Here is a 17,248-nt window from a genome sequence, read left to right as displayed (position 1 = left end):
ATATTTGCAAATGAAGCAACTGACAAAGGATTAATCTCCAAAATATACGAGCAGCACATATGGCTCAATAACACAAAAACAAACAACCCAATCAAAAAATGGGTGGAAGACCTAAATAGACATTTCTCCAAAGAAGACATGCAGACAGCCAACAAACACATGAAAAGATGCTCAACATCACTAATTATTAAGACAAATGCAAATCAAAACTATGATGAGGTATCACCTCACACCTGTCAGAATGGCCATCATCAAACAATCTACAAACAATAAATGCTGGAGAGGATGTGGAGAAAAGGGAACCGTCATACACTGCTGGTGGGAATGTAAATTGATATAGCCACTATGGAAAACAGTATGGAGGTTCCTTAAAAAACTAAAAATAGAACTACCATATGACCCAACAATCCCACTACTGGGCATATACCCAGAGAAAACCATAATTCAAAAAAACACATGCACCCCAATGTTCATAGCAGACCTGTTTACAACAGCCAGGACCTGGAAGCAACCTAAATGTCCATCAACAGAGGAATGGATAAAGAAGATGTGGTACATATATACCATGGAATATTACTCAGCCATAAAACAGAATGAAATTGGGTCATTTGCAGAGACGTGGATGGACCTAGAGACTGTCATACAGAGTGAAGTCAGTCAGAAAGAGAAAAGCAAATATCATATAATAATGCATATACGTGGAATCTAGAAAAATGGTACAGATGATCTCATTTGCAAAGCAGAAACAGAGACACAGATGTAGAGAACAAATGCACGGATACCAAGGGGGAAAGGGGTGGGGTGGATGGAATTGGGAGACTGGGATTGACACATATACATTATTGATACTATGTATAAAATAGACAACTGATGGGAACACACTGTACAGCACATGGAACTCTACCTAATGCACTGTGGTGACCTAAAAGGGAAGGAAGTCCAAAAGGGAGGGGATCTCTCTATGTGTATGGCTGATTCATTTTGTTGTGCACCAGAGGCTAACACAACATTGTAAAGCAACCATACTCCAATGAAAATTAATTAAAAACAAAATAAAATAAAGGAAGGGCTGAGGACCATGGCTAAATTTCAAAGGTGTGTGAGTCAGCTATCTGGCTGGCTAATATGCTAAAAAGAAAAGTAGGCACAGTATGGGTGAAAGAAGTGAAAATCCCAAACTTTAGCAACTAGACAGACAAAAGTCTCAAGAGCAATGACGACACGGAGGTGAAACTCTGATTGATCTAGCCATTTATTTGTACGTAAGGAGCATCTTCATATAAATATTTTAAGAACTGTATGTGCTAAATACTGGTCAAACATTAAAATGTGACAATTAAAAAAAGTAAATTAGATATTATGTGTACAGTGTCTAGTTCAATGCCTAATATAAAATCAGCGCTTAATACATGATGATTCTCTTCTCCTCTCTACATAAAAGATGTGTTGGTTTTTAAAATGATTCCCGATGCAACTGTCTACATATCTGAATTGCTGATAAAGAGTTTAAAATTATCTAGCAAACCAATCTAATAATCATTTACTTACCCATTCAGCTATTATTAAAAAAAAAATTTTCTAAGCATAACTTTTACCCCTTCTGGATTTTTTTCCTCAGATTACATTCCCAGGAGTGGAATTACTATATCAAAGCATATTTATTGTAACTGTTTGTATATATATTGTCAGGATGGTCTCTCAAAAAAATGTAAACCCATTTATTCAGCCAACTGCAGTGTTAAGAGAGTACTCATTTCTCTTTCCTAGCTAGCATTATTTAAAGTTTATTTTTGCTAATTGGACAAGAATGGCTAATAATAGTTCATAATTTTTAATTTGTATTTCTTTAATTGCTAAAGAGACCAAGTTTGTTTATTCTCCCTCTCTCCAAATACTAGTTTTACAATTTGTTTTATCTTCAGTGAAGATGTTCACAATCCTTTAACCACTTGGGGTCGCTATTTCTTTACATTCGAAGGCTCTGCAACGAACCTGGCAAATCTCTTTGGTGGGTATGTAAGTTTTTCTACTTTTGTACAGGTTTGAAAATTCCATAACTTAAAATACAAACAGACTCCTTACTAATTCTTGGAATTCAGAACTGGTCTAAAAAGGAGTGACAACATAATCCTTCCTCTCTACCTTCCTGTTCTGTCAACCCTCCCTTGCAGACATTGGTTTTAATTCTGTCTGTGTATCATAACACAGAGGAAAGAACAGTGACTTAAGAATCAGGAAAACTGCACTGAAGACCCAACTGTCAGTGTACTTCTTTGAGCTTTGCTTTTTTCAATTATTTCAGTAAAGCAAAATGAGTAAGATGGAAAAGCACTCAGTTACATGGGAAAAAAAAATGAAACCAGAAACCCAGAAAAGAATACTGCTTCTCAAAAAGCAAAAGGAGTCAGATAAGATAAAAAGTTCAGAGGAGATACAGAATTTGACCACCAAAAACTGCAGGATGATCAGACTTTATTTGCCTAATGGTGGGATACAGTACGAAATGAATAGCATTGTCTATGAAGTTTTCTTGCCCAGTATGTCTAAGCTGACCCTAATCAAGCAGTTAGATCTAACTTCCAGTTTACAAAAACACAAAGGATATAGAAACAAATTAAAGAACACCGTGATAAAAATCAAATAAATCCAGAATGTGTGATATTCTACCGAAAATCAACTAGTCTTTTACAAAGAGGAATACAAAACAACCCACATGTACTCAAGAAAGGTGCAATATACAAGTAACTACAACACAGAGTGAAATTAAATACACCTTTGGGTTATAAGGCGCTTTGAAAGTAAAACAGTAGATTACTTTTATTTTTAACTAGTACTGTAGTTTACATATTTCAATTGGTGTCTTGATAAATGTATAAATCATACATTCCCATATTTAGATCAGTCTTAGGAAGAACAAAATTAAAAGACACGTGGCATCATATAATCTTATTTATCATTAACTGTAGTCTTAAAGAACTTCAAAAAATAATAAAATGCTATATTAAAAACATATTACCTTTGTCCTGGATTGAACTTGTTCTTTACAGATGAGGCATTTCTTGACTCGTGGAGAACACAAAGAACAGGTAGCAATATGTCCACATGGGCCAAAAAGAGTATCTCTCTTCATATCTGAGCACACCATACACTCTTCTAAGGTTTCAGAATCATTACTAATCATAGAAGGACTTCGAGAACCCACCTGACCACTAATAAAAGAAAATATTTCTAATCAAGCCTCTGAGAATATTCATATTACAAATTCATTAATTTAAATGTTTTTTAAAACATCTAGAGCATCATTAGTATGGGTAAAAAACTTTAGTTATGTTAAAAATTAAGCTTTAACATCTATATATGAAACATTGTATACTATATTTTTCTACTTCTCTGCATTTTTACATACTTCTAGTACAATTCAAATTTCAATTCAACAAATCCTCACCCAATGGAAAAGAGTGAATCTTCTTCTAACAAAGAAATCAAACACCCTAGTTTTTAAAAATTAACATAAAGTTTCCCTCAGAAACTGTTTTATCTATATAGGACCATTTGAGGAAGACACAGGATATAGGAATAAAACAAAAATCCTAACTAGAGCCCATGTTAGTTATGTTAACTACAGACAGAATGAAGCTTTATCAGAGTCCACAACTGACAGGGCACTTTGGAAATATGTCACTGCAGCTGCTGTTTTGACATTTAAGTGTACCCTTACACTTAAGGAGCATAAAATTCTATTACAGAAAGACAGAACACGTCTATAAATATATATATACAAGACATAAAAATACATATGCACAACCAACTACAGGTACAGATAGAAAAGGGACACTCTGTTTCCACTAGGATCTTCAGAAACTCATGAATACGCGGGCTCACATGTACACATTCAAAGTGGTTTCCCCTTACACCCCAGTGTTTAAGTTATTGCTGCAGTAATTACAGTGCCTCTATTTATATATTTTTAGATGCATTCTGCCTTGCTCTAATAAAATGCCCCTTAAGAATATACTTAAAGAAATGTATATACCTCTATATAAAATTGAATACTACTCAGCCATAAAGAAGAATGAAACAATGCCATTTGCAGCAATATGGATGGACCTAGTGATTATCATACTAAGTGAAGAGAGTCAGACAAAGACAAATATAGGATATCACTTACATGTGGAATCTAAAATATGATACAAATGAACTTATTTACAAAACAGAAACAGACTCAGACATAGAAAACAAACTTATGGTTACCAGAGGGGAAAGAGGTGGGGGGGGGGGCAGATAAATTAGGAGTTTGGGATTAGCAGATACAAACTACTATATATAAAATAAACAATAAGTTCCTACTGTATAGCACAGGGAATTATATTCAATATCCTGTAATAAACCATAATGGAAAATATGTATATATATGTATAACTGAATCCCTTTGCTGTACACCAGAAATTAGCACATTGTAAATCAACTATACTTCAATAAGAAATAGAATAGAATAAAAAAGAAATGTATATACCTCATTATATTAATTTCCCTATAACTGTGGAACCACATGATACTTTATGTACAGAATATTAGGTTTTATGATAATAATACAAACCTGACTTTTTCTTTATGACACTTTGCCAGTGCCTTGCAGAGACTTGGATCAGGACAGAGATCAAGTGGCGACTGACCCTTCTTATTTCGAATGCTAAGGTCAGCACCATTAGCAGCCAAAAAACAGGCAATAGATGCTGCACTCTTCTTCTCGGCTCCCTGGGTACCAAGTCCCATTATTAACTGAAATCAAATGAAAAAAGTCATTATTTTCCCTTTAGGAATCTGTTATCAATTCTTATCACCATATATATATATATATATATATATATATATATATATATATGCAAGAATGTGTGTGTATATGTGTGTGGTGTGCATGTGCTTGCGTATATATGTATGTATATATGAATATGTATGTGTGGTAAAAAACATGTCTGGCAAGACTATATAGATGTGGTGGACACTTATGAGTTGCAGTCCTAGCATCCTTCCTCCATGACACCTACCCCCCAATTTCCTCAGGTGTATTGTATGAGGACTGACCCATCTCCAGTTTTAGAGATGAACCAAAGATGGCTCAAACCACTCAGAGACCCACCTCATCTACGTAATTAGTTCAGGGGTGACACATAACCTAAATCAGGTCAATTAAGGCCAATAAAACTCAAGAACAAGACTTCTGATTGAGATATTGAGGAGACAGTCTCCCTTTTCTACTCAATTTGTCTCTGGAACTGCTAGCAACCAACGTGAAACAAAAAGGGGAGAGACAACTGAGAAATGAACCAACCAGGAATTAAGCCACGAAGTGGAGAATGAGACAGATCAGGTCCTACTGTCATCTGAGCTTCTGACTCACACATCTTGTCTGATAATAGTCATAATAATTGTTAATATTTATGGAGCATCTACAATGGACTAAGAACTATTTTAAGCAGTTTCCATGAATTAACTCATTTAATCTTTACAACCTTATGGAGGTAGTTACTCACTTCCCCTCGTTTCAAAATGAGAAAAATGAGGCACATAGGAGTTAGAGTATTTACCGATGGTCATATAGAAAAGCAGCAATTCTCAAACACTTTGGTCTCAGAACCCTTTACATTCTTAAAAATGAATCTAAAATTCATATGGAAACATGAAGGACTCGGAATAGGCAAACAACTTTGAAAAAGAAGAAGAGACTTATACCACTGACTTCAACATTTATTACAAAGCTACTGTAATCAAGACAGTGGGTTGACATCACATAGATAAAGACACAGATCAATAGAAGAGAACTGATTTTAGATAAAGGCACAACAGGCAATTCAGTAGAAAAAGAAAGTCTTTTCAAACAAATGGGGCTGGAATGACTGTATATCCACAAACAAACAAAAAAACAAAAAAGAACTTTGACCCATACCTCATATTATGCATATAAAAATTAACTCAAAATGAACCACAGACCTAAATGTAACAGCTAAAACTTTATAAACTTCTAGTACAAAATAGGAGAAAACCTTAGTGACCTTGGATTTAGCAAAGATTTCTCAGGACACAAACAATAAAAGAAAAATTGGTCAATCAGACTTCATTAAAATTAAGAACCTCTGCTCTTTGAAAAATACTGTTAAAAGAATGAAAAGAGGGCTTCCCTAGTGGCGCAGTGGTTAAGAATCCACCTGCCAGGCTTCCCTGGTGGCGCCATGGTTGAGAGTCCACCTGCCGATGCAGGGGACACGGGTTCGTGCCCTGGTCCGGGAAGATCCCACATGCCGTGGAGCAGCTGGGCCTGTGAGCCATGGCCGCTGAGCCTGCGCATCCGGAGCCTGTGCTCCACAACGGGAGAGGCCCGCATACAGCAAAAAAAAAAAAAAAAAAGAATCCACCTGCCAATGCAGGGGACACGGGTTTGAGCCCCTGTCTGGGAAGATCCCACATGCCATGGAGCAACTAAGCCCGTGTGCCACAACTACTGAAGCCCACACACCTAGAGCCCATGCTCCGCAACACAAGAAGCCACCACAACAAGAAGCTCACACACCACAATGAAAAGCAGCCCCCGTTCGCTGCAACTAGAGAAAGCCCGTGTGCAGCAATGAAGACCCAACACAGCCAAAAATAAATAAATAAATAAATAAAAATTTTAAAAAGAATGAAAAGACAAGTTACAGACTGGGAGAAAGTATGTGCATACCACATATCTGATAAAGAACTTGTATTCAGTTTATAAAAAGAACCCTCAAAACTTAGTAGTAAGAAAACAGCTCAACAAAATAATGAAGAAGGTCTGAAGAGACACTTCATCAAATATACATGAGTGGTGAACAAGCAAATGAAAAGATGTTCAATACCAGCAGTCATAAGGAAATGCAAATTCAAACCACAAAAAGATACCACAATACTCCTGTTTGAATGGCTAAAGTTATAAAAGGAGAACCAAACAACTTTTAGTAAGAATGCAAAACAATACAGTTAGCATTGACTAGTATTTAGCTCATAAACTAAATTTGTACATTTGTAGCTCTGATGAAATATCTTATCAGGTGCAAGTTAAATTAGCCATAAATATAAGCCTCTGCATTAAAAGATGCTCCCACTGGCACTGAATTAAAGATTATCTTTACTCACGGTGTTTTTGGATGGCTCCCAGGCAGCATCGACCTTCCCCACATCTTGCATATCTTGAAGCTGACGTAGCTGAGACAAAGTGTGATGCCTCAGAGCTTCATGCAAAGGAGTATCCCCATCCTTATCCTGAATATCTAATTTGGCACCTGCACGGACCAAAAGCTAGAAGAGAAAAACATCTTATTTTGCCAAAGTATTCCACCCACAAGAAGTTACAACATCTCTAAAGTAACAGTGTGAGAGCCCTGGACCTATCTGACGGGGTTGCCGTGAAAGTTAATTATTCTTATGTATTTGCTTGCTAAATTACTCTATACCCAACCCTGTGACTCCTTACAAATAATGATGAACCTGGTTATTCAAATATATTGAATTAGAGAAAGCAGAAAGAAATAAGAACCAAAATGTTGCTCAATTAATCTACTCTAAGATCAAGATAACTGGGGGAAATTTAGGACATTTTTTTTCTCATTTTAATTTCAGATATGTGAGTTGGGATATTTTAAGTATTTCCAATAGGACCAAATCATAACGTTCAAAATTCTTCTATTATTTAAATAAGCAAGTTATTTATTTCCACTCTCTTTGGTTAATTTTCTCCAAATGTATGGTTATAAGGGTTATAAGTCCAAATATCAGAGAAATGAAGAATTTTTGGCAAGGGGAACTTTAAATAATAATAAACGTGAAGTGTTTGCTAAACTGCAATCTCTTACATATAACACATAATCGATATATCTCAATCAATTTTTTAAATATTTATTTTTGGCTGCATTGGGTCTTCATTGCTGCACGCGGGCTTTCTCTAGTTTCAGCGAGTGCGGGTTACTCTTGGTTGCGGTGCACTGGCTTCTCATTGCAGTGGCTTCTCTTGTTGCGGAGCACAGGCTCTAGGCACGTGGGCTTCAGTAGTTGTGGTACATGGGCTCAGCAGTCGTGGCTCACGGGCTCTAGAGCGCAGGCTCAGTAGTTGTGGCGCACGGGCTTAGTTGCTCCGCGGCATGTGGGATCTTCCCGGACCAGGGCTCGAACCCGTGTCCCCTGCATTGGCAGGCGGATTCTTAACCACTGAGCCACCACGGAAGCCCTCAATCGATATTTTAAGTGGTAAACATAAAACTTTGCTTACAGTGCTTCAACAAGTTCCCTAATCATTTCTGTAAATGTTATCAGAGTTTTAGAAAGATACCATACAAAGAAACCAATCTCAAGCACATGGTCCTACCTGTCTTGGCTAATTACTGTTTTCTTTTGTTTTGCTTGCTTTGTTTCAAAAAGATTATATAATGTCTCTGCAGGACAGTTTCTCAAATTTGAACATGCATCACAATTACCTGGGGGCCTGTTAAACCACAGATTGCTAGTTCCCACCCTTGGAGGTTCTGATTTGGTTGGTCTGAGGTGGGGCCCAGGAACTGACTTTTCTACCAAAGTCTCAGGTGATGCTGATGCTGCTGCTTCAGCCTCCAAACTTTAAGAATCACTGCTCTACAAAAAAGTTGTAAACAGATAATCTTTCAAGTATTTTGACTGGAATCACCAGATTAGTAAAATAAAAATATACATGTCAGCTTTTTTGGAATCTGTTCGGCAAATGTCTAGCCGAAGCCTTTAATTACAGTTCACTCTCAATTATAAAAATTAAAAGGGAGTATACTTTTAAAAAAAAAAATTTGTAAGTTACTCTGAAATCCTCTGATTTAATATTCTGGCAATTTACAAATCTGGCAACAAAATTATAAAGACTTTGAATATCAGAATCTTAAGATCTTCCTTATTACAAATTAAAACTCTTTACTCAACTGATGTAAAATATTAGCCTAAAATGGTAATTTTTACCTCCAGCTATGCCTTTTGAGAAACCTAACAAAGTATGATTTAAGAAGCAAAGATTCACTTTAGCAGACACGTTACCCTCACAATCTGGGTGTGCTGCCGCTCAACAGCAAGGTGTAGGGCAGTCTGCTGGTTCACATTCTGGATATCCAGGTTTGCGTTACCCTGAAGAAGAACAAGGCACACACAGTTGAATGTGACAAGAGGGAAGCATACTAAACTAACTCTTGGCAAAGAATCAGTACACTGGACACTACTGACCACACCCCCTTCCTAGGGGCTGGGACCTTGTTCTCATATGGTAACACAGGAAGAAGTGGATAGGGCAGCAAACTTTCTGAAGTATAACAGCAAGTTTAAAATAATTATTTTTATTATGGTGATTCCATCTAAGAACAGTTAAAGGACAAAGTACAGTACAAACACAGCTCCCTTTTAATCTCCATTATAGAGCAATGGACATAATCAGCTCATTTTAACTGTAAATATTTCCTGAAAATATATTAATGAGTCTTCACATTGGATCTAGATTTCTTTTAATGACCTAATAAGGTCAGTTCCTCTTGCTGCATAATTGAGCTCTTCCTCATTCAGTGAAAAGGAACTCTGCTGGAGGGTGAGAAGAAGATAACGCTTAATTAGTACATACAAACACTTATTGAAGGAAGAGCAGAAAGTCCCACCAGGGCCCTGAGATAGACAAAGGACCATGAGAACAGCTGATGCCAAGCACAGAGGAAAGGGACGGAGAAGCAAAAGCAATGAACACAGTGTCAGTGGACCTGGGTTCAAGTGTTGTCAGCTACGCGCTTTGTGAGTTTAAGCAAGCACTGTATCATTTCATGCCTATTTCCTCAGCTCCAAAATGGTAAGGGCACAACCTATTCCAGGGGTCAATGTGAGGATTAAGAAAAATAACAATGTCAAAATGCCTAGCACCATGTTTGGCATGATAAAAAATAATAATAAATTTTTTAAAATACTAAAATTAAGTAGAGGGCTACAGAGTCAAAAAGTAAACTGTATCATTCCATTTATGTCTTAGAACCATTCACGCCCTATGATCACAACTCTGACACCCCTACCTGTGCACCTGCTTGGTGCATCAGGTAGAGCTGAAACTCACTTATGGGAGTTTGGTTGGTCTGAACATGCTATGACATGTTCGAGAAGGTGGGAGTTTCTGGATTGTTTTTACTATTTACGTTTCTTTGAGTGCAATCATTAGGCTCCTGATCTCAGCTTGCTTTCCTTTTTTTTTTTTTTTTTTTGGCCGTGCCGCGTGGCTTATGGGATCTTAGTTCCCCAACCAGCAACTGACCAGCGATGGCTCATGGCAGTGAAAGTGCTGAGTCCTAACCAATGGACCACCAGTGAATTCCCTCAGGTTGTTTTCTTATCATGTCTGTTCTCATATAAATGCAGAAAGTGAGGGATCTCCTTTTAAGTTTTCTGAACTTTTTTCCATCATTTAGAATTTCCAAAGTAGTATTCATTGTATGGATATACCATAATTTGTTTATTCAGACACTAGTTGATGAACATTTGGTTTGCTTTCAGTTTAGGGCTATTACAAATAATGCTGCTACAAGCATTTAGTAGGAGTATTTCGTGGAAATGTGCCCTCAGTTCTCTTGGATACATATCTAGACGTGAGACTGCTGGGATGAATATATGTTTAACTTTATAAGAAACTGCTAAACTGTTTTTCAACATGGCTACCCTGAAAAACACCAGCAACGTTTGTGAATTCTAACTGCTCCACATCCTAATCAACACCTGGTTTTGTTGGCATTTTTTATTTTAGTCATTGTAGTTGGTGTAATTTCTGTTTTCCTAATGACCAATGGTAATTTAAGCAAGGTCACAAGATACATGGTAAATATATTTTAAAAACTGCAACTCTATATATTAGCAATACATAACTGGAAATTGAAATTTTAAAACAATACAATTTACCAATAGGATCAAAAAAATTACTTAAAGATAAACCTAATATGTGCAAGAGCAATCAAACTCCCCCAAAGACTTTTAATAGAAACTAATAACCTGATTCTAAAATGTACTGGGAAATTCCAAAGATCTAGAACATTAAAGTAGTTCTGAGAAAGAAAAACAAATTTAGAGGACTTACTCTAACTGATTTCAAGACTTACTATAAAGCAACAATGACCAAGACAGTGTGGTACTGGCTTAAGGTCAGTCGTTTGGATTTTGGATGAAAAGGAATTTATCATAATTAACAACACTTCTAAGAAAATTAATTTTAATAATAAAGGCTTACAATGGCAGGGGAAAGGTTTGTTTAACTTTTGAACTATTTTTTTACCTAAACTTCTGTAGTTTATGGAATGTCTATCTTATGATCTATGACCTAATTACACATAATGTACTATCTACTAAATTTTTCTGCTGTTTCATCTTCTTAACTAGACTGTAAGTTCCTTGAAGTCAGGGATCACAGATAATTCTTTGGGAACTTTAGTGCTTAGCTATGGCATATGCTTGACTGAAGCATTTAAAAATTTTGCTGAATACACCAAAATATCATAAAATTGCAATAAATGGGTTTCCCCCAAAATCCAATCTCATAAAGATGTAGAGCATCTTATTCCTGAGATGAATGAAATGACCCAAGGTGAGCCTATGCTGCTATCCAAGGGGTCCAGCAGTAGTCATGAACTGCATCCCTAGATCCTAGCTGCAGCCTGGTGTTACCTGGTGGCAACTGCCCACACCAGCTTAGATATCAACATGATGGTTCTTGGTGCTACAGCAGAGTGATACTTCCACAATAGCGGCAGTGATTCTGGAAAATCCCTTTTCATTGATGCCTATTTTGTTGGACCAAACCAGGAAGACTGTGCAGAGAGAATACTGGAGACTGAAGGATTCCCCGCCCCCTTCTCCCCACACACACCACTAACTCCCTCCATTTAAGAACCAATGTTAGGGGAATTCCCTGGTGGTCCAGTGTTTAGGGCTCCATGCTTCCACTGAAGGGGGCACAAGTTCGATCCCTGCTTGGGGAACTAAGATTCTATATGCTGTGTGGCGCAGCCAGGCAAAACAAAAATAAAAACAAAAACCAATGTTAGGCGGAAGACTAAATTCATATTATATCTGAATTTGCATCATCATGGGATTTTGCTGTAAGATCCCATCATCATGGGATTTTACTTATTATCAACTAATAAGTAGTTGATGAAGTAAAAAATAGATAGCAATGACCCAAAATCGTTAAAAATTACTGAACTGCTTTTCCTACCTGATGTACCAACAGTTCAGCCACTTCTACATGATTATTGAGGGCAGCCAGATGCAAGGCAGTATAACCATCATCTTTCTTCTCATCCACAATCCACGGTCTTGGTAATTTCGACAGTAAAACACGCATTGCACTGAAAGTCAAATATTTAATTAAATATTTTCTTTAGAAAAACTATTCAAAAGAAACTTTTAAAATCAAATGAATATACTTCTCTTTAAAGAAAATTATGCCCTTAGAGACAAATAGAAATGCAAAATTTCTAAATCGGGCTTCCCTGGTGGCGCAGTAGTTGAGAGTCCGCCTGCCAATGCAGGGGACACGGGTTTGTGCCCTGGTCCGGGAAGATTCCGCACGCCACCGAGCGGCTGGGCCCGTGAGCCATGGCCGCTGAGCCTGCACATCCAGAGCCTGTGCTCCACAACGGGAGAGGCCACAACAGTGAGAGGCCCGCGCACCGCAAAAAAAAAAAAAAAAAAAAAAATTCTAAATCTTAAATACACAGCCTTTTGATATTGTAAGAGGTAAACAAATTATTGCTGTTTGGAGAACAGAATCAAAACAGAATGGGAGTGCTACAAAAGGGAAACATGAGAGGAAAAATACCAAAGGTAAAAGAAATATACCCTAATAAGGATATATGTTGGCCTTGTGGAATCTCTTAGGTTCAACTGGAATAGTATATATTAACGAAGAGTTAATAAAGAACAACCAGGTAACAACAGCTAAGAAGGAAAAATAGTGATAAGACAAATTTTAGGTAGCTGGCAGATTATCATGAACTCTGCAGAATTAAAAATGTGATATACGTCATTTAGCAGTGCTAAATCCAGTTGATATCAAAACACACAAAATGGTCACTATAATCTAGTATTTAAAATTTAAGATATGGTAACAAAGTATCTCCAAAGCAAAAAAGACAAAGTTATCCTAAAGAGCACCAAAGATTAAACCGTAAAAAATCAGGGGAACTAATTATCAAGAAATCATGCTTTGTAGAGAAAAAGCTAGCCTACCACTCAAAAAGGAAAATAAAATCAGAAGCAACTTTCCTAAGCCTAACCAGTCTAACTTTTCTTAACATAGAGGTTTTGTGTGGAAAACTCATAACGTAATTTGGAAAAAATCTCCCTTAATACATCTATCAACTAATTGCTTTTTTTTAGGAGTGAGACCTAAGATAACTGCTCCCGTAAAGAGTATTGGACTTGGCTCAGACACACTGATATACGTATTAGATATTGAATCTTCCCTCACACCTAAAAAAGGCAGTAAACACAGAAAAGAAAAGCTTTTAAAATTGTGCCAATAGAGTATAAAAGGGCAAGAAATAACACTAAGATACATATCGGGATAGTTTTTCGTAAGGTGATACATATGAGAGAAAAATTTTTAATAGAGAAATGTTATAAACATATGGAGAAACAGTCTGAAGATGCAGAATAAGAATGTGTGTAAATGAAACTGTAAGTCTCTAAAATAATGAGACTAAGGCCTAACATGAGCCAGAGCATGTTTCCTTAACAGCAGTGGTCTATGAATCCCAAACAGGAAATCCAAGACATCTGAGAACAAGCTTTGGAGGATTCAAGAATCTCCAAAACTGTACTCAAATCTGGAAGTTTATAGCTTTTCTCAGATTTTTAAACAGGTTTATGACCCGAGGTGTACTGAGAATCAAAACTTTAAGACAGCCTTTGGTGGTTGTTACTGAAGTTACAATCACTGTTTATGGGTAACAAGACTTCTTTAGAAATCTATGAACCATTTTCTCCCAGAAAATACACATAAAAATCTATACATACAATTTTGAGGGAGTCCAAACCCCCTAAGGTTCCATTCATGGACCTCATCATACAAAGCTAAAGATTCCTGCTTTAGCTCATTTTCTGTAATTATAAAGATTCTATACCTCCTCATTCAGTGGATTAAAATAGAATACTAGAAATTCTGTAGATTTTGACTCAAATTCTTAATGGGGAAAAGTACTGGTACAACAATATACTACTGATTGTTTGGATTTAGCATAATCATGACGCTAATGCCATAAATTATCTGTTACCTTACACACTTGACCATGTGATAAACGGAATTCAGCTTTATGATTCTTTTGGAGAGTTTTGAATATTCAAGTATTAAATCATGTGAAAAAAGTTTTAATAAAGACAAAATGTAATCATTAAAAATAATAAGATAGGATACAGATTTCAAATTTGTTCTCCTGTCTTCTCCTTGGATGCCGTGTGAATAAGGCCTGTCTTCACTGCAAACCTCGGATATCTTAGCATTTTGGCTTGCTATGTTTCTGACAAAGGGAACTTGGCTTGGATACATCGCCCAGCAAAGAAAAATCCAAGACACCAGTAAGATTTTCACCACAGTTGTCTATGCCATGTGGCTGAGAGGGTCTTGGTGCTCTGGCCGGGTGTCAGGACTGAGCCTCTGAGGTGGGAGAGCCGAGTTCCAGACACTGGACCACCAGACACCTCCTGGCCCCACGTAATATCAACCAGCGAGAGCTCTCCCAGAGATCTCTGTCTCAACACTAAGACCCAGATCCACCTGACAACCAGCAAGCTCCAGTGCTGGACACCCCATGCCAAACTAGCAAGACAGGAACACAACTCTACCCATTAGCAGAGAGGCAGCCTAAAATCATAATAAGTTCACAGACACCCCAAAACATACCACTGTATGCAGTCCTGCCCATCAGAAAGACAAGATCCAGCCTCATCCACCAGAACACAGGCACCAGTCCTCTCCACAAGGAAGCCTACACAAGCCACTGAATCAACCTTACCCACTGGGGGTAACACCAAAAACAAAGGGAACTACAAACCTGCAGCAAGCAAAAGGAGACACCAAACACAGTAAGTTAAGCAAAATGGGAAGATAGAGAAACACACAGCAGATGAAGGAGCAAGGTAAAAACCCACCAGACCAAACAAATGAAGAGGAAATAGGCAGTCTACCTGAAAAAGAATTCAGAGTAATGATAGTTAATGATCCAAAATCTTGGAAACAGAATGGAGAAAATACAAGAAACGTGTAACAAGGACCTAGAAGAACTAAAGAGCAAACAAACAATGATGACCAACACAATAAATGAAATTAAAAAGTCTCTAGAAGGAATCAATAGCAGAATAACTGAGGCAGAAGAACGGATAAGTAACCTGCAAGGTAAAATAGTGGAAATAACTACCGCAGAGCAGAATAAAGAAAAATGAATGAAAAGAACTGAGGACAGTCTCAGAGACCACTAGGACAACATTAAATGCACCAACATTCAAATTATAGGGGTCTCAGCAGAAGAAGAGAAAAAGGGACTGAGAAAATATTTGAGGAGATTATAGTTGAAAACTTCCCTAATATGGGAAAGGAAATAGTCAATCAAGTCCAGGAAGCACAGAGAGTCCCATACAGGATAAATCCAAGGAGAAACACACCAAGACACATATTAATCAAACTATTAAAAATTAAAGACAAAGAAAAAATATTAAAAGCAGCAAGGGAAAAGCAACAAATAACATACAAGGGAATCCCCGTAAGGTTAACAGCTGATCTTTCAGCAGAAACTCCGCAAGCCAGAAGGGAGTGGCAGGACATATTTAAAGTAATGAAAGGGAAAAACCTACAACCAAGATTACTCTACGCAGCAAGGATCTCATTCAGATTCGACGGAGAAACTAAAACCTTTACAGACAAGCAAAAGCTAAGAGAATTCAGCACCACCAAACCAACTTTACAACAAATGCTGAAGGAACTTCTCTAGGCAGGAAACACAAGAGAAGGAAAAGACCTACAATAACAAACCCAAAACGACTACAAAAATGGTAATAGGAACATACATATTGATAACTACCTTAAATGTAAATGGATAAAATGCTCTAACTATAAAAGACACAGACAGGCTAAATGGATACAAAAACAAGACCCGTATACATGCTGTTTACAAGCGACTCACTTCAGACCTAAAGACACATACAGACTGAAAGTGAGGGGATGGAAAAAGATATTCCATGCAAATGAAAATCAAAAGAAAGATGGAGTAGCAATTCTCATATCAGACAAAACAGACTTTAAAATAAAGACTATTACAAGAGACAAAGAAGAACACTGCATAATGATCAAGGGATCGATCCAAGAAGAAGATATAACAATTGTAAATATTTATCCACGCAACATAGGAGCACCTCAATATATAAGGCAAATGCTAACAGCCATAAAAGGGGAAATCGACAGTAACACAATCATAGTAGGGGACTTTTAACAACCCACTTCCACTAATGGACAGATCAACCAACAGGAAAACAAATAAAGAAACACAAGCTTTAAATGATACATTAAACAAGATGGACTTAATTGATATTTATAGGACATTCCACCCAAAAATAATAGAATACAGTTTCTTCTCAAGTGCTCATGGAACATTCTCCAGGATAGAGCTTATCTTGGATCACAAATCAAGCCTTGGTAAATTTAAGAAAATTGAAATTGTATCAAGTATCTTTTCCTACCACAATGCTATGAGACTAGGTATCAATTACAGGAAAAAAAACCGTAAAAAATACAAACACATGAAAGCTAAACAATACCGTACTAAATAACCAAGAGATCACAGAAGAAATCAAACAGGAAATCAAAAAATACCTAGAAACAGATGACAATGAGAACACAACGGCCCAAAACGTACGGGATGCAGCAAAAGCAGTTCTAAGAGGGAAGTTTATAGCAATACAACACTACCTCAAGAAACAAGAAACATCTCAAAGAAACAACCTAACCTTACACCTAAAGCAATTAGAGAAAGAAGAACAAAAAAACCCCAAAGTTAGCAGAAGGAAAGAAATCATAAAAATCAGATCAGAAATAAATGACAAAGAAATGAAGGAAATGAAAACAAAGATCAATAAAACTAAAAGCTGGTTCTCGGAGAAGATAAACAAAATTGATGAACCATTAGCCAGACTCATCAAGAAAAAAAGGGAGAAG

General features: G+C 36.9%; 1 protein-coding gene across 2 annotated transcripts in view; it reads right to left on the bottom strand.

Moving 5' to 3' along the window:
* MIB1 (MIB E3 ubiquitin protein ligase 1) overlaps positions 1-17,248 on the bottom strand; it is a 119,028-nt gene that overhangs the window by 15,402 nt on the left and 86,378 nt on the right. For both annotated transcript variants that reach the window (XM_027127585.1, XM_027127586.1), the window contains exons 13-17: positions 12,257-12,389; positions 9,067-9,153; positions 7,153-7,314; positions 4,598-4,779; positions 3,017-3,209 (exon numbers count right to left, since the gene is read on the bottom strand). In XM_027127585.1, coding sequence (XP_026983386.1) covers positions 3,017-3,209; positions 4,598-4,779; positions 7,153-7,314; positions 9,067-9,153; positions 12,257-12,389 — 757 coding nt within the window. The remainder of the gene's footprint in view (positions 1-3,016; positions 3,210-4,597; positions 4,780-7,152; positions 7,315-9,066; positions 9,154-12,256; positions 12,390-17,248) is intronic.

This window comes from Aethalodelphis obliquidens, unplaced genomic scaffold (genome assembly GCF_003676395.1).
Source record: "Aethalodelphis obliquidens isolate GAN/ISIS:26980383/991018 unplaced genomic scaffold, ASM367639v1 scaffold32, whole genome shotgun sequence".
Classification (NCBI taxonomy): Eukaryota; Metazoa; Chordata; class Mammalia; order Artiodactyla; family Delphinidae; genus Aethalodelphis; species Aethalodelphis obliquidens.
The sequence above is the reverse complement of the archived record's forward strand: the minus strand, read 5'-3'. Positions and strand labels throughout refer to the sequence as shown.